The 16,875-nt window shown below is 41.2% G+C and overlaps 1 protein-coding gene across 3 annotated transcripts; it reads left to right on the forward strand.

The window, feature by feature from the left end:
* The first annotated feature begins 3,887 nt into the window (after positions 1-3,887).
* On the forward strand, positions 3,888-13,359 carry LOC309699427 (uncharacterized protein). Of its 3 annotated transcripts, none has more exons than XM_082522441.1 (4): positions 3,888-4,085; positions 4,740-5,139; positions 7,446-7,706; positions 9,104-13,358. In XM_082522441.1, the coding sequence occupies exons 2-4, from the start codon at positions 4,968-4,970 to the stop codon at positions 10,093-10,095; spliced, it is 1,425 nt and encodes a 474-aa protein (XP_082378567.1). In that variant the 5' UTR covers positions 3,888-4,085; positions 4,740-4,967; the 3' UTR covers positions 10,096-13,358. The 3 variants fall into 3 exon arrangements, with proteins under 3 accessions (XP_082378567.1, XP_082378569.1, XP_082378568.1); XM_082522443.1 differs by lacking the exon at positions 9,104-13,358 and adding an exon at positions 7,799-9,051; XM_082522442.1 differs by lacking the exons at positions 3,888-4,085; positions 4,740-5,139 and having other exon boundaries at positions 7,597-7,706; positions 7,799-13,359.
* Positions 13,360-16,875: the final 3,516 nt, after the last annotated feature.

Consider the following 16,875-nt stretch of genomic DNA (forward strand, 5'->3'; position numbering starts at 1 on the left):
ACAAGTTTCAGCTTGGTGCAGAACTTGCACACCTGTCAGGTGCATTGGCACTGTATGACCAAACTGCACTGGTGGAGCTCCCCCGATAGCAGAAAAACCATGCTTCCCACACTAAAACCAAAAACCTGATGAAGAAGGGCCATGGAGCTTGTTATTACAGGCTCTGATAAAGGTCTGATTGCAATGAAATGGTTTGAAAAGAGATGTGTCAACCTCCTAAACAATGCCTGTGGTTCATTCGTCAAACGGTGGAGCAAAGAGTCCAATGCAAAGATTACCATTCCATGCCCATCACTCATCCCTGTATATAATTAGCATATAAGAGGAATTAAGCTTTCTGATATGATATTACACGAGTTATAAGTTACGGAGATAGCATATTCCACTGTTCAGATACATCCTTGACTTGAATACCTGGTCTACAAGAGGAACTGTGCCCTACTGGATCAGAAACCGATGGCTCTCAAAAGGTTTCCACCTGGCTGTGTGAACCAAGTTAACAAGCCAGCATCTAGAGTTGGACAACCATGATCCAGCTCTCCAGGACCACAGAATAAATGCTACACCATAGACCAAAACCACAAGCAGATGTGCTTGATTTGCACTGTTTTTATTTTTAATTTTTGAAACAAAAATGATTTTGCACTGTAGCATTCAATCAGAAGTGGTCTGAATGTGATAATTTTGTGCTGTTGCACACTTGTCACATTTGCAGATTAAAAAACATGTATTTTGTTGTTTGATGTAATACTTTCCTTTGATGGGATGAAAGCCAGCAATGGTCACTGGCATGCTACTAGAAATAAACTGTATCCCTGGATACAGGGATACAGTTTATTGTGCCCTGGATAGTTTGTTATTAATTTAATTATAATTATAATTAGATTTTTTCAACTGTATTATCTAATGTACTTGTATTTGCATGACGTTTCATACTTTTACCAGTGACTTTTCAAGCATTTGGTAGAGATCAATATTTTAAAAACTACAGGGTCTATTGAAAAAAAAATATTGATTGTGGTTATTACTCACCCAAGTCAATAAGAAATACAAACAAAATATTTTTCCCTTGCTTTTTTCTTGGTGTGGACGTCAAAGGGCGTGCACTGCTTATTGTTTTGGTGTGATGGAAATAAAATAAGAAGATGTGTTAACATTCACATTCTGATCATTTGCGTCTCATAGCGATCGTGGAAAACACATGACATAAATGATATCATGACTACTCACTCAGTGGGTTTGGGCAGTGTGAATAAGCTTCACATTGCTGCAGGGGAATCAACAGATGTAACGCTGCCACTACAGGAGGTGAAACACTGTCTAAAAAAAGGCTGATGTACAAAAGTAAAACAGCTGTGGGATTTATACAGGTGGAATTTAGTGAATGAATCTGAGCACCATCAGCTTAACTCAAATTCATCTCTGCTACACTTAATGTAACCGAACTCTGAGCATGAAATCCATCACAGTGCAGCAAACTAACCTGTTTATTCTGCACTAACATGCAACCTTTAAATAAAAAAGTTAATCTACCTCAGTAAGGCCAATCACGGCAATTAATTTACCAAAGGAACAACAATTACAGATTCATTAACGCACAACTTAATCACATAAAACAACAAGTTACAACTGCAATGCTCTGCAGCAGCTCCGAATATCTGCTCTGCATGGTAAGCATATGGCCACTGATGCAAAGTTCCTTTGGGTGCACTTGATTCTTACCTCTAGACATCCCAAGGAGGGCAGGGAAATCTGATGCCTCTGTTATGTATGAGACTTGTGGTACTGAGAAAGTCCAGTAACTCCAGCCGTACTTATCATGTCAGCTTAAGGATTTATTGCTTCCACTTAACGACGTAGCAATCTCTTCTCCAAATCTTTGTCGCTGGCATTATCGGATAAGGGCGAGCTCAACTTCCAGAAGATCTTCTGTGGATAGACCACACATTTGTGTTATCGTTACCTTTTCTTTTGTACATCTTTTACAGGTACGATTATTTGACTTAGGATGACCGTTTCCTTTTTTTTTTTACATCCTATTCCACAAAGGATTGTTTTCATTTTAAGGAACCAAGCAACAGCAACCTCGAGCCTCTTCCACTCTGAGAAGTACGCTATCAATCAACACATAGCATCAGAAAAGGCTTGTACTTTAGTAACATTTACTGTGGACTCACCTTTGACTTCAGGGTCATCTGGTTCTAAGGAGCTTTCCATTACATTGGTAGGCCAATCAGTTTTTGGCTTCTGAAGGATCTTTGGTCCTTCGATTCAGTGACTGTTATGATAAACGTTCCTGGCCTTGAACCCTCTTGTAGCATCATTTGCTGGATTTTCCGTTGAGCCAACAACTAAACAGTCACAATGGACACAATAAATGAGGCTATTTGCCACAAAGGTAAGGAAATGTTTATCTTTATTCATTATATATTTGAGTAAATTCCCAATACGTGTCCTTACATCTGCAGCAAAAGCAAGAAAACAATCACAATCAAAGCTCTGTCTCCCTTAGTTCTCAGCCTAGTATGCTGTATAACAAGTAGGCCCTGATCACATGACCTCAGGGACCAGCTAGGGATAGAAGGTCAATGATATAAAATGATGCTTGTGCATTAACAGCTTTAAAAGTCAGAACTAGAAAATTAAAATGGACTCTGAATTCAATGTAGCTGTATTAGCAATGGTGTCACATGCAAGTACTTAGAAGATTTGGTCAGGGGCCTTGCTGCAGCGTTTGAAACCACCCGCAGACATTTAGGCAAAGTTTTTGAAATCTACGAAAGCCACACTGAAACGACAAACATCAAGAATGCTTCATTTGTCCAAAGCTGTTGTGAGCTGCTTAGCCACAACCAGGGTTGGACTGGCCATCATTTTTCGTTTTTATGGGGTTTAATTTCTTTTCTTTTTTTAACGGTATAAATGAATGGTGGTGGATTGGGCAGTTGGTCATGATCGATTCTGGGCTGGACCAATTACAGCCAAGGAGGTCGAACTGAGGTTTTTTTTTGCTGCTGTTTACATAAAAATGCAGCCAAGGCATTTTTTTAAATAAACATTTCAAACTATTTACAGAACAATCAGCTGTTATGCATCAAATTTGATGCCACAAAAATTATTTGTGCCACTGCAAAAAAAAAAAAGATTCTGTCCACTATAAGATAAAGGAGAACAGCCTGATACCTGCAGGCCTGACAACAGCACATGTATCACTCCTGTAACATTCAGCAGTCGCCTCATTGTTCTGACACACACAACAAAACTATTGGCTACACTACACACTGACTACACAAGATTTGCGCTAAACGTCGCAAATCTGTCACATCTCAAAACACTGTCACCCCTAACCCCGCCCCTCACGTCCCCCTTCCTAAACAACTAAATGTCATGTTGCCATATCATTTTTTTGACTGGTCGACATTGTACATACAAAAAACCCCACCCTTCGGAAAGGGTGGGGTTTTTTGGGGTTTTGCTCACAGGCTTTCGAGCGTTTTCCTTATAAGACGCTGTTTTTCCCGTTTCTTCCCACAGTAAATATAAACAACAATAGTATTCAGGATGAAAACCAAACATTGCATATATTTTTTATCATAACTCTGGTTTTACGTGGCCTATCAACACAATTTAAAAACTGGTATAAAGTCCACACTTTTTCCGTCAGTTGTTCCGTGTCTTTCAACATGTTGCACATCTGATGCACATTTAGATGTTAACGCTGTCTCTGTGCGATATAAAATAGTTTAGAGAAATAAAATACAGAAATAGTTTTAGAGTAGACAAAGAAACTTAGCTCTTCCAAGTGACCACAGTAGAGCTGAAGTGGAGGGGGCGGGGCCGACCAGGGTTTGGCCAGCTGGTTGTGAATGGGCAGGAGAGAAGTGACGTATCAGGAAGTGAAATGCGAACAGAAGTAGATGGCGGGAGAGCGGAAATACGTTAAAACAGGCGAAAAACGACAAGCAGAGTGAAAGTAAACCTGTAAGGTGGAGGAAACGGACAGTGAGCGCAGTGTAACCGTGACAACGAGACACGAGGACGGATTTAAAGTGATCATAAAATCGTCTCCAGACGGTCGTCGTTCGGTGAGTGGAACCGGATTCAGCTACAACAGCGATAAATACGCCTGTAGGGAGATGAAGAGTGCTATAATACTGAGAAACGGCTCTCTGATGAGTGTTTGTAGGGATGTGGTTCAGCAAGATAAAGACACACGACTCAGTCAAATAAGCGTTAATGAACTCCACAGTCTGCTGCCTGACAACAAAAGAGCGTCTGTGGGGGTATGGGGAGTACCTGAAATAGAAAAAAGAAAAGAAAACAGGGGAAATAGTGCTGGTTTAAAACGCATATTACAGGGAGAAATGTAATGGCAACGGTTTGGCTGCTGTTATTAAGTTTTATGAGCAAAGTAAGATGTACAGTGGATAAATTAGCTATGAGGTTAGACCTCCCCACCACGGAGATGGTTTTGTTCTGAGATGCTGTAAGTATCAAAGCAGCTCAGATTACTTGTTTCTGTTTTATTGGATTAAATAAGAATGACAAAAGTTTCACTGTGAGGACGTGATTTAAAGATGACAGAACATATACATCGCACATATATCACATCATATCATGAGTGAAGCACTGTGATTTTTTTTTTATCTTGGATGCAGTAATTTGCTAGAAGAATTTGTCAGGGAGAACCACACAGGAAGTGTGTACCTGATTTCCCTGCTTTACTCCTGTCTGCACAGGTGACGATAATGGATCTGTTTGCCAAATGCCATTAAGCTGTGAAGAACGAGAGGTGCTGTGGGTGTGTGGCCATGGCTGCTGTTTGATGAAGTGGACTGAACTTAAAGGAGAGACACAAATTAAAGTACTGATCCCGTCACATTAGTGCGGATTTGGTACCAATACCACTGTCGGTATCGCTTCTATCAATGCTTGTATCGATCCGCCCAGCCTGAGTTGAAGCAGCAATGAGTTCAGTTCAGTATCTGAGAGAGTTCATCAAGCAGAGACTAACTGCTGTTTGTGAAGAAATCTTCTCAGAGGTTCAAAAAACCATCGTCCAGTATGAGGAGGAGATCAACCGTCAGCACAGACTGCTGGATATCAGCCGGAAACCCGACAGAAACTCACACATCATAGGTATGGACATGTTTTTAACTCTGTGCTGTTCAAGCTCAGATTCTTCAGCGTGACTGATTTTACTAGAAGAAGTTAAAGTGGGTATTTAGCAGTGCTGTGGGTCAGTGTCCAGTGACGGGCTATGTTGGACTGGTGCGGGTCCATGGTCACTGCTACATCCACCAATAAGAGACATCACTGTTTCTGTTTAGGGTAGGCTGGTTCTTTTCTATGATAATCATTAATAAAAGGCTTTAAAAAGTAAAATGAAATGGAATAAAACAAGCTTAATATCAGATTCAAGATCACTTTATTTGTCACGTACATAGTTGTACCAGTTTAACACACAGTGAAATGTGACCTGATACGCTCCTCAACTGTGCAAAATAGAGAGACAAAAAACAATATATACAGTAAGTAAGTAGATATATACAAAGAGGACATTACGTGTGATAAGTGAGTGAATTATGTACATTAAGTTAGAATAAAACAATCTGGAAATTTACAGTTCAAAATTTGGGAATGTACATTGTGTGAGTGGGGTGTTAAAGTGGCTTGTGCCGCAATGAAGTCAGAAGGATCAGGCATGAAATGGGAATATGTGAGTCCTTTCTCAGTTCGTTATGGTTGATTGGGGGGGGCTGAGTTAACACACAGATGGCCTGAGGGTAGAAGCTCCTCTTGAGCCTCTCTGTTCTTGTCCGCATGGTGCAGAACCTTCTGCCTGATTGCAGAAGCTGGAACAGTTTATTGCTGGAGCGGAACGACTCCTTCAGTATTTGAGCTGCTATAGTCCTGCAGGGAGGGGAGAGCAGTCCTGCAGCAGCGTTCTGCTGTACGGATCACTCTCTGAAGAGCTTTTTGGTCCTTAATACAGCTGTTCCCATTACCATGATGTGATGTTCTGTGTGAGGATGCTCTACGCAGCGCCTGTATAGAAAGTCCTGAGGAGCCCCGGAGAGACCCCGAACTTCCTCAGTTGTCGTAGGTGGTACAGGCGCTGCCTAGCCTTTTTGGACTTGTGATTTTTGTAGACTGTAAGTAGAGCAGGGTGATATGACCAAAAACATTTATCACGATATACATTTGAAAATTTGCGATAACGATATAACTGACGATATAATTGACACTAGACAAAATACTTTACAACTCCACAACTTTATTAGTGCAAAAAAACCCATCAATGTATTTTCACTTAAACAAGCAGCTGTTTTTATGTGCATTAAAGTTATATAAAAACGTAACAGTGGAAATGCAAATTCCTTGCTGACAGTTTAACCAAAAGGCATTTCCAGTGAAATGGGCTGACATATTATGACCATAACCATGTATAATATCCACAAAACTTAAAAAGAGGTTATATACACACACACACACAATGCAGCACAGTACGTATCACTCCGCGAGGCTCCTGCCTACGATAGCCGTAATACTCCAACAATCCATCAAGTGGTGCGGCTTCGTAGCTTAGCAAAGTCGCACTAAAACATTTGACAGATTTTCGAGTGCCGTGTACATAAAATCATTTCGAGGTCAGTAAACACAACCAGAATTCATACATAAGGCACACGGGATTATAAGGGGCACTGTCGATTTTTAGAAAAATCAAAGGATTGATTTTAAGTGTGCTGTATTTTCCAAACAACATGGTAATAACGACGGCCCGCTAGCACGCTCTACCAAAAATAGTGGTTTGTTGTGTGTCTGACGGACGAAAGCTAAACCAGTTCCACACCAATGAAGTTGCAGCATTTTTACAAACCAGTTCTGGTTCATCCGTTTCATTCAACGATCCGCTTTCGCTCTTCTCATTTTCTTCTCATTCTGCGTCGCCACCATGTGCGTATGTAAACAAAGGCACTGCGCGTGCGCGTTTTACCATATTCTATCGCGATATGTCATTTTCCTATCGTTGCCCAAAATTACACCGGTATTACCGTGAACGGTATGATATAGCCCAGCCCTAACTGTAAGCATATTGTGCTCTAAAAATTTACACCAGATCATTTCAAATGTGGAAAACATTCCTGCAAAAAGCTGCAGTGCATCAAGGCATGTGAGGGTGCCACCAGGGAGCGCCTCAGCTGATGAAAATATTTTATATTTATGTAGTTTATTTAACACGATCAACATCTCACTGTGACACCAGTCACGCCACAATCTGAGCTCACTGTCTCTAAAACATTTGTGTGTAAATGATCACCATTTATTCAGGTTTTGATTCATGCTTTTGTAAAATAGTGTTGTGTGTGTGTTTTTTTTTTTTTTTTTTTTTTTGTATCAACACCTTCTCGATTATTGTTCCTGTGTTTCTTTGTTTTCTCAAGGCCTCCCACAACAGCATGACTGTGAGGAAGAGGAGGGTCTGGATGAGGAGCAGGTTTGTAACCAGCAGAGGAACTCCAGTCTGGACCAGGAGGACCCAGACCCTCCACAGATTAAAGAGGGACAGGAGGAGCTCTGCAGCAGTCAGGAGGGAGAGCAGCTTGGACTGAAGCAGACTGAAGGCATTATCGTCTGGACTGATGAAGAGCAGCTCAGACTGCTGGGGACCATCTGGAAACCTGAGATAAACTTGCACAGAAAGGGTATGTAAAACTGTGATGGGCTTAATGACAATGAATATGACTCACGTAGGATCCTAATCAGAGCTTAAAGTTATTTTTTTTTGTCTTTTTAGAGGCACAGGAAGAATTGAAGGTCCAACTGTAATAAGCAACATGAAGTCATACTACTGCTTGCTCATCATCACCTCTCTCCTTAACCTAACTTCTGCTAACGTTTCGCATATCTGGCTTATTAACTGTAGTTACTACAACCCTGCACGCGGCCCTTGTTCCTGAAATAAATACCAGTCGATTTCTCGTTTCTACAGAAAAGCAAAGGGGCCAGTAGGAAAATAACGAATGGGGGAGTCACATCCCTATATTTAACAATGATAATAACAAAACTTATTTGTATAGCGCCTTTCAAGAAACCCAGGGGCACGGTACAAAGGAGTTTAAATAAATCAATTTATAAACATACAAAAATGCTAGAGTTTGAAAGGCTTTGTTGAAGAGGTCAGTTTTACGTTTCTTAAGAGTCCAGTGATGAGGTTTTGCAAAACTAAGATGGGAGAGCGTTTCAGAGGGTCGGGGCTGCCACACAGAAGGCTCTGTCACTAGAGGTTAACGCGAGGGACAGAACGCAGATGCAAGGCAGAGCACCATAGTGTCTGAGACTGTGCGTTTGGCTTCAGCAGGTCGCACAGGTATTGAGGGTCGGGGCAGTGAAGGATTTTTGAGTGAGACTTTGGGGGCCACAAACAGGAGCACTGTTTTATTACTGTTTATATTGGGGGGGGTTAGATGGCACGTGATTGTGAGGGTAAGTTGTGTATCTTCAGCATAGAAATGGAAGCAGAGACCATGGTGGTGGGAAATCTGAGCAGGGGGTACATATAAGCCCCTTTTCCATTAATGCCTATTCAAATCGACTCTGCACGATACGCCACGACTCAACTCAAATTGATCGATTTTCCATTATAACCAAGTATGCGTGTGTGGTGAACCGTGCCAAGTCCAGCTGAGTAGGTGGTAATGAAGAAAGGGCATAGATGGTGAAAAGAAGAGGTCCATGCACAGACTCTTGAGGCGTGACAACTACAGCAGAGGTGGAGCAGACATCTTCCATGGTGACAAACTGTGTTGGTTTGCAGAGATGACACTGAAAGTAAAGTACCAGTGAGGTCAAGATAAGGTTAGCCTGTACTCTAACCTTCATGTTCCTGCCTTTTCTTCTCTAACAATGCCTCACCCACTCCTCTTCCTTTGTCTTTAACCAAGACACAGGCCTAAGAGTTAAGAGCAGAAGGTTACTGAGATTTAAAATGACACAGAAGTGACTACTATCAAGAGACAACGGCTCAAATCAGAATATGTTCCTCAGATGTTTGGGTTGTTGTTGTTTTTTTTCTATCATTTCTCCCAATTTGTCTCTTCAGACCTCCGACACCAACACATTTGTGAGAAGGAAGTTCTCACAGACCAGCAGGTCTGTAACCAGGAGAAGAACTCCAGTCTGGACCAGGAGGATCCAGCGCCTTCACATATTAAAGAAGAACAGGAGGAACTCCGCAGCAGTCAGGAGGGAGAGCAGGTTGAACTGAAGCAAGAGACTGATATCTTCATGGTGACTCGATCTTATGAGGAAAGTGACCACAATGAACCAGAGTCAAACAAAGAGCAGCTCCTTTTTCACAGCTCTCCTGAAGCAGAGAGCCAAGATCATGAAGACAAGCATGTGGACTCAGAATCAAGTAAAAATGCAGAGCTGAAGAAGAGGAAACACAGTCAGAGCTTGGACAACACCACTGTGTCAGAGAGTCAAAGTAAATCTGACAAAGTGAAAAAGTATGTACAATGTGAAATCTGTGGGAAAACCTTACATACATCTAATCTGACTGCACATTTAAGAGTTCATACAGGTGAGAAACCACATTGTTGCACCACTTGTGGCAAAGGATTCATTCAGAAATCAAATTTGAAGCGTCATTTGAGAACACACACAGGTGAGAAGCCATTTACTTGTAGCACCTGTGGGAAAAGTTTCGGTCTGAAACCAGAGTTGCAGCGCCATCTAAGAATTCACACAGGTGAAAGGCCACATTGTTGTAACACTTGTGGGAAAAGATTTACTGACCTGTCAGGGATCATAGCTCACAGGAGAGTCCACACAGGTGAGAAGCGGTATTCTTGTAGTACTTGTGGGAAAAGATTCATTCAGAAATCAGGAATGAAAACGCATGTAAGAAGTCACACAGGTGAGAAGCCGTATTCGTGTAGCACGTGTGGGAGAAAATTTAGTCATAAATCAACACTGCAAACTCACGTAAAACTTCACACGGGAGAGAAACCACATTCTTGTAGCATCTGTGGCAAAAGCTTTGTTCAAAAGCCACACTTAAGTAGGCACATGAAAATTCATACTACTTGAAGTTTCATGCTTAGATAAGATAGCTGTGAGTAGTAGTAGTAGTCTGTTGGTCATAAAGCTCACACTGACCAGAAGTTTAATGACTGCAACACTTGAGTGAAGAAGTCAGTATTTTTTGTGTAGAGCAGAGCAGTAAAAATAAATGTTTTTTATTTAAGGATGATACATTAAGATTTCTGCATTTCAAAGCCTATCACAGCTGACGTAGGCTGATATGGGTATGCCCTGGACAGGTCAGCTCCTGAGCTAAAACATAGATGGTCAATTATTCACACCTATGGGCAATTTGGCAAGTAACTAATGCACCAGTTAATATAAAAAAGTATAAAATCAAACCCTTAAAAAACAGCAATAACAACAATATTCATAATAAAACAATCAGGTGTCACAATAAGATGCCTCTACAAAAACAGTTCCTGTCCACCACAAGACAGAGGGGCACATCACAGTCCTGATATTTCCGGGGTGTGTCACTCCTCTTGCTGTCCACCTCGAGACGGTGTATAAATAAGCGTTTGCCTTTAGTGCCTTTTTGGACGGCATCGTTGTCTGTGACAATGGGAACACAATCTTCTCAGCTCTTCTGCTGTGAGGAATGCCTGTCTCCATGCTGACACACCAGCCCCGCCACAAATTCTTTGTGTGCCATGGGCAGCACCTGCATGGCACTGATCGCCTCACGGTGCAAGATGAATGCTTTTCTTGTCTCAATCTCCAGGAAGTGTAAGAGCACAGTCCCGTACCTGCAGCAGTCTTGCTGTGGGTGGACTAATACTGAATGAACTGGTCTAGTATGTCAGCCCCTCTCACAGCCCAGTGTCCATCTGCATCCTCCACCTTTCTCTTCACCCTGGACATACAGGTGGATGGTGGTGCACACAGGCACCTCCCACGTGTCCATCCACTTCACAATATCAAGTGGGTCATCTCTGATCCATCTCACAGATCCTAATTCGCATTTTTTTTGTTGAGAGTATTTTCCCTCCCTCCCAGGCATTCCCTGTGTAGATACTACATGCACCACATCTTGTGCTGGTCAGATCCAGGAACATTTGGGACTGGTACAAAACAACTGTCCATGTAAACATGGCATCCTGTGCTAAGCAACAGCTGAAAAAGGTTCATCACCACATCATAAGACATAAGACAGCATCACTTGCTTTTAAAGTCTTAACAGTGTATGTGATGAATCTAAAGGTTGATTCAGCCAATGTAAAACCTTTCATCCCTCATTTAGTTGGTTTGTCCGTCATGTATTGTGTCATGCCAGGCTTTGCTTTAGGTGCCACCATCCTTTCATCAACTGCCAGTTCCCTCCTCGGGTGTTAATAAGCTGGCTGCCACAGAGGATTTCATAATTTTTTACCACCTACTCAGGATCAGTGAGGTGGATGTTCCAAAATATGGCTCTGGACCTGTCTCTTGTCTATATGTCATTGATGGAAGGGGCACAGACAAGGCATGATTGTGTCTCCATGATTGTGTAGTCTTAGTCTTGGCAGCGATATGTAAATCCAGAGACCAAAAAGCTGATAGACATCTTCTGTTTCTACATCAGTCCATTTGTGTTCTTTGGCTAAAAACTGATTTTTTTTTTTCTATTTTTTGCAGCATTTTGGTTTGTGTCAGCACAGCTTGTGCTGAGTGTGTCAGTGGCGAAAAACAATAAAAACGGGTCTTTTAGACTACAGCATTCTCTCAGTTGTCACAGGAGTTACGTCCTGGGACCCCCGCAATAGGGGAAAAGTAGGAAATTGTGTCTTTATAGCAAAAATAATTAGAATTATAATCTAAAAAAAAAAAAAGAGAGAATACCATATCACAGGTTTCGGCGGCATAAAGATACTTTTTATTTTATTTTTTTAGAATAATTATTGTATATTCAAAAATGTATTAATTATTTATAATTTGCAATAATTATTATTGTTGATTAATTATTATGTTTTAATTAATTTATCGGGTTTCTGCGCCCTCTTTACAGAGGCCCTCGTTCTCTCAAAAAATTAGATTTGAGTAAGAGTACAAACTCATTCTGATTTAAAAGCCAAGGAATAAAAATGGGTTTTTAGACGAGCTTTGAAAGTGTCCAATGTTGGGGAGGTCCTGATGTGGTGAATTGTTCAACCAATACTTTGTTTTTTTGCCCCCGATCACAAGGGCATGCGCCGTGCTTAGAAAACCCTTCCTATCAACACAATGTTAAAACTGGTAGTTTTTAGTCTTCACTGTCAACTCAAATTGAGACAGATTCAGTGAGACTGCATCTTGCTACTTCATAATTTTAATTCCGCGAGCTTGTTTGGAGGCACTGGTGTGTCTGTCAACTAAAGACATAACTTTACCTTTGCATTTAAAATTTAGTGACTAATATTTTTATTTTTCAGTGGCAAAGTATTCAAAATCTGTGGATCTTTAACTCTAGCAGAGAGCAGACCAAATGTGTCTACATTTTGGTAACCTACAATTATTAATAACTCTCCTTGTGTTTACACCTTTACTGCTGAATTTCCAAATCATGTAACTGATTTAAGGCCAAGGCCATTTACACATCTAAAGTACAGTTTTAATAAGGAAAAATGTATTTAAAAAAAGCATATTATATTATATCCTTCCTAAATTTTACAGTAATGCTACTGTACTGGCTGATTCGGTTGCCACAGTGTGAAAGATGTGGAAAAAGAATCATAGCATTAAATTTAACTGGGCAGCCTTTACAGGCAGATGATAATTGTACAAGTCAAACAGTTCAATATTTGTACAATCTCTTGTTTCGGGCATTTTTCTAAAATGGGCTTCAAATTATAATTGATGAGTCCGTATTACTTCCCAGCATGTTAATTAATTAACATGTATTTTTTTCTGATCAATAATTATGGAAAAACTATCACATAATTGTCTTATGATTGATTGAGAAACGCGTTGACAGTTTTTAATTTTTTTAATTGTTCAAAGACAGGAAATTATTTTGGAGTCACTGTGAGACACGAATCATGTGCCTGTTCAGTAAACCTTCAACCTTTTGAGTTTTTGCTGTTTTTAAATGATAATAGCAAACAATCAACTTGAACACTGCTGCTAAGAATGCAGATATGACTTAAAGCAGTTATATCCTCTCAGTATTGTTTATTCAGTTTATATTATTTATTTTATTATTGTATCAGGAAAATCCTGATCCTAGATTTGATGAAGGTTAAAGTTGTTTTGCTCTGATGGTTCATTGTTTAGTTCTGTTGTTTATTAGTGTTTATGTTGTCTTAAAGTTTAAATAAAAACTTGATTCAAACATCTTTTGAGTATTTTTTTTTTTCTGAGATGAAACCTCTAATATGAACGCAGCACATCTTTCTTATTTAACATAAGTTTGTTTCTGATGTTTTATATAAATATAGAAAGTGATGTTTTGACTCTTTGGATAATCATGTCTCGGGGCATTGTACTTGGTATAAGCAGCACTGACTAACCAGGAATCCAGTGGTGGGAAGGGTCAATTAAAAGCCTGGAATGAGGTTTGCTCTATTTCTAAGTAACTCCCAAGTAACTGGTATCCTGATTAAATTACCTGGAAGAAATCGACTGGATGGCTGAACCACAGAAAATAGTGGAGGCTCTCTGATGATGGTTTCACTCATGTTTACAGCACAGCTAATTAGAACACTAGATTTAGACTTTCTGAAGAAATTTTTGTTATTTTGCAATAAGAAAGTTGCACCAATCTGAAATTATATGCAAATAACTTGGAGTGATTTAAAAGCTTTTCTTCTTTGGGAATGCGCTTGGACTCTAGAACAGGGGTGTCAAGCTCCAGTCCTCGAGGGCCGGGTTGCAGCAAGGGACAGATATAAGTTTCATGACACTGGCTTGTGCTTTCAGGTGCATGATGGATATAGGCATATCATATGGAGCTGCTATGAGCTGAAATGGTGTTTGCCCCCTTGCTGTTTTTTTTTTTTTCTTTTAATCTTGTCACACTTAAATGTTTCAGATCATCAACTACATTTAAATAATAAAGATAACACAAGTAAACACTAAATGCAGTTTCTAAATTAATGTGTTAATTATTGCTGCTTGACCCCACCCACCATTATAACATAAATTAACCTTGGTGTACCACATCTTTGGAAAGTTTAGTTCTATTTCTCTAGCTGCATCCAGGCCTGAATACTGCCACACTTGTTCTTAATCAAGAAATCACTTAAATAGGACCTGCTTGACAAAGACAAGTAGACCGTGAGATTCTTAAAAGCCACATGTCTCGCTGTGATCCAAGGAAATTCAGGAACAAATGAGAACAAAGTAATTGGGGTCATGCTCATAAACCTTCCAATGTGGCTTAAGCACAAGAATTCTGCAAAGATGAGTAGACCAAGATTCTTCCACAGTGCTGTAAAAGACTCATTGACAGTTATCACAAACGCTTGATTGCAGTAGATGCCTTTAAGGGTGGCCCAACCACTTATTAGGTTTAGGAGGCAATCACTTTTTTCACACAGGGCATGCAGGTTTGGATAACTAACAGGTTTGCTAACATGTCCAGAACTGAAGTGTTCTCGTTTTTATTTGAGTATGAATTTATTTCAACAGTCTGAAAGAAATTCTTTCTAAACAAAATTTGTTCCATTGAATTTAAAGTTTACCCCAATATGTAGCAATGTTTTATAATAAAGTTTTAGTGTAGCTGCCCTTTAGTGAGAAACAAGAAGATTGTGTTTGTGACGTGGTTATTGATGTGGTCTTGCTGCACAAAGGCTCTGGTTCAAACTTCACGCTCAGCTGGAGCCTCTCTGTAGAGTTTACCTTCTCCCACAGTTTAAAAAGATGTGCTAAATACCTTAACTAAAAAACGTACCACAGACATTAACATGAGGAAACAGTTCTATTGAAAACTGATCCACAGATTGTCTGAGATCCCCAAGGTAACATTTTGGTAAGAGCTATGAAGTGCTGATCACATAGAGCTGCTGTACCATTATCGAAAGCTGAGCCAAGGAAACATGTTTCTACAAAAGACTAAAGCTACAACATTTAATAACAGCTGCTGCTAATCCAACATGGTTTACAATCCTACTGTTACTGTTAATTAGACACAAAAACACCCGAGGTAACTATGATGTATTTACTACCATGCCTTTTTTTTTTTTGGCCTGTCCCGTTTGGCTCTCTTGCCATCAGAATTGTTGTCTAAAGGCAAAGAAAGATGCCCAACGGATTTACTTTACCAAATTGACCATCCCAGCCTTGCCGTAATGGTCCATTTGATTCACCTTTTATTGTTTATTTTATTTTCACTTGCTGAATACGGGACAGACTTGACTGGGGGAAAGAAGGGGAGAAAGAAAGAGGGAAAGAGAAACAGCTGAGAAGAGGGACGGGGGAGAAGGGCAAAAGACAAAAACCAACAGAATGAGCAGAGAAAAAAAAAATAATGCATATATCGATCACCTGGATCACCTGCTGAGAAAGAAAAAAGAAAACAAGCAGAAGAGAACAAGAGTAATAGAATAAACAACATCACAATGATATATGGGAATATGACAGTAAATACTAAATATTAAACATTATTGTGCAGCACATAAGATCAACAGAACACAGTGTGCTTTGAGGTAGGAGCCAAAAAGGGTGTAGTTTGTGGGTGTGATCACCCGTGTGTACACCTGTGAGCATGGACGCGCTTGTTTTTTTGTTTTTTTTTAAAGGTTCCTTCATGTAATAATCTGCTAGAGGGTGTGGGGGGGCCACAGCCCCGTCCTCCAGGGCATGAAGCAGGTATGGAGGAGATCAAAACTCCAGACATCCAGAGGCCCCCAGAACACAAGAGACCAAGGAAGACCAACAGAGGGGCAGCTGCGCCACTGTCCCAGAAAGAGCTGAGGAGAGTCCCAGATGAGGGCTCACTCAGCAGCCGCGGAGCAGAAGCCAGGGGGAGTTGCAGTGACGCGCCCGTGAGCTCCGCCGGCAGCCAGCCGTGCCTGAGTGACCGAGCCCCAGGCCGAGAGGCCGGGGGCACCCCACCTCCGAAGTGGCCCGAGCGAGCCCCAGGCTCCAGGCCCCGATAAGCGGCCATCAAGGAGTGAGCCGGTGTGTACCTGGACGCCCACCCCCGGACACAAAGAACCACCAACGCACCGATGTCTGAGGGGGTCCGCCACTGGCAGGGAAGTGGTGGTAGGGGGAGATAGGCCTCCAAACCTTGGAGGGCCTGAGATGTCCCCAGAGAGGTGGCGTCTGATACCCAACCTGACATATAGACACAGACATACAGGCACACACAGATACAAACATCCATTCCCACCCTCATGCTCTCATATGCACTTACTCCACACTCAACCAACGTGGAGACAGACATAAAGAGACGCTGTAAATGGCCTCCTCTGCACCCTGGTGACATACCCCTACTCCAAGGTCCTGTATGTGTGGGTCCTGCACTATGATGTATTTACTACCATGCCATATGCCAGTCAGGGGTATCTGGAGCTCTCAAGTGCTTGCCGTGAAATTGAGTCTGGATTTCGTGAAAACAAGGAAATTGAATTTGATGACCCCCCCCCCGCTCCTCATTCCTCATCGGGTCGTCTGCTTGTCTTCACCTCTGTTTCTCCTGCTTAACCTCCCCTGCTCATCATTTAGCTCTGGGGGTTCCTTGGAGATGCCGTAAAGCTCCACCTGCTTCCCCGCCAGCAAAATTGCTTCCTAAGCTGCAAGTGTGATATCTCCATTTTTCCATGGATACACAGTCTTTAGCCTCAGTGCTGCTGTCCTGCGCGCTGAGGCACAGCTGTTTAG

The sequence above is a fragment of the Aulonocara stuartgranti genome (assembly GCF_965226115.1).
Source record: "Aulonocara stuartgranti genome assembly, chromosome: 3".
Lineage (NCBI taxonomy): Eukaryota > Metazoa > Chordata > Actinopteri > Cichliformes > Cichlidae > Aulonocara > Aulonocara stuartgranti.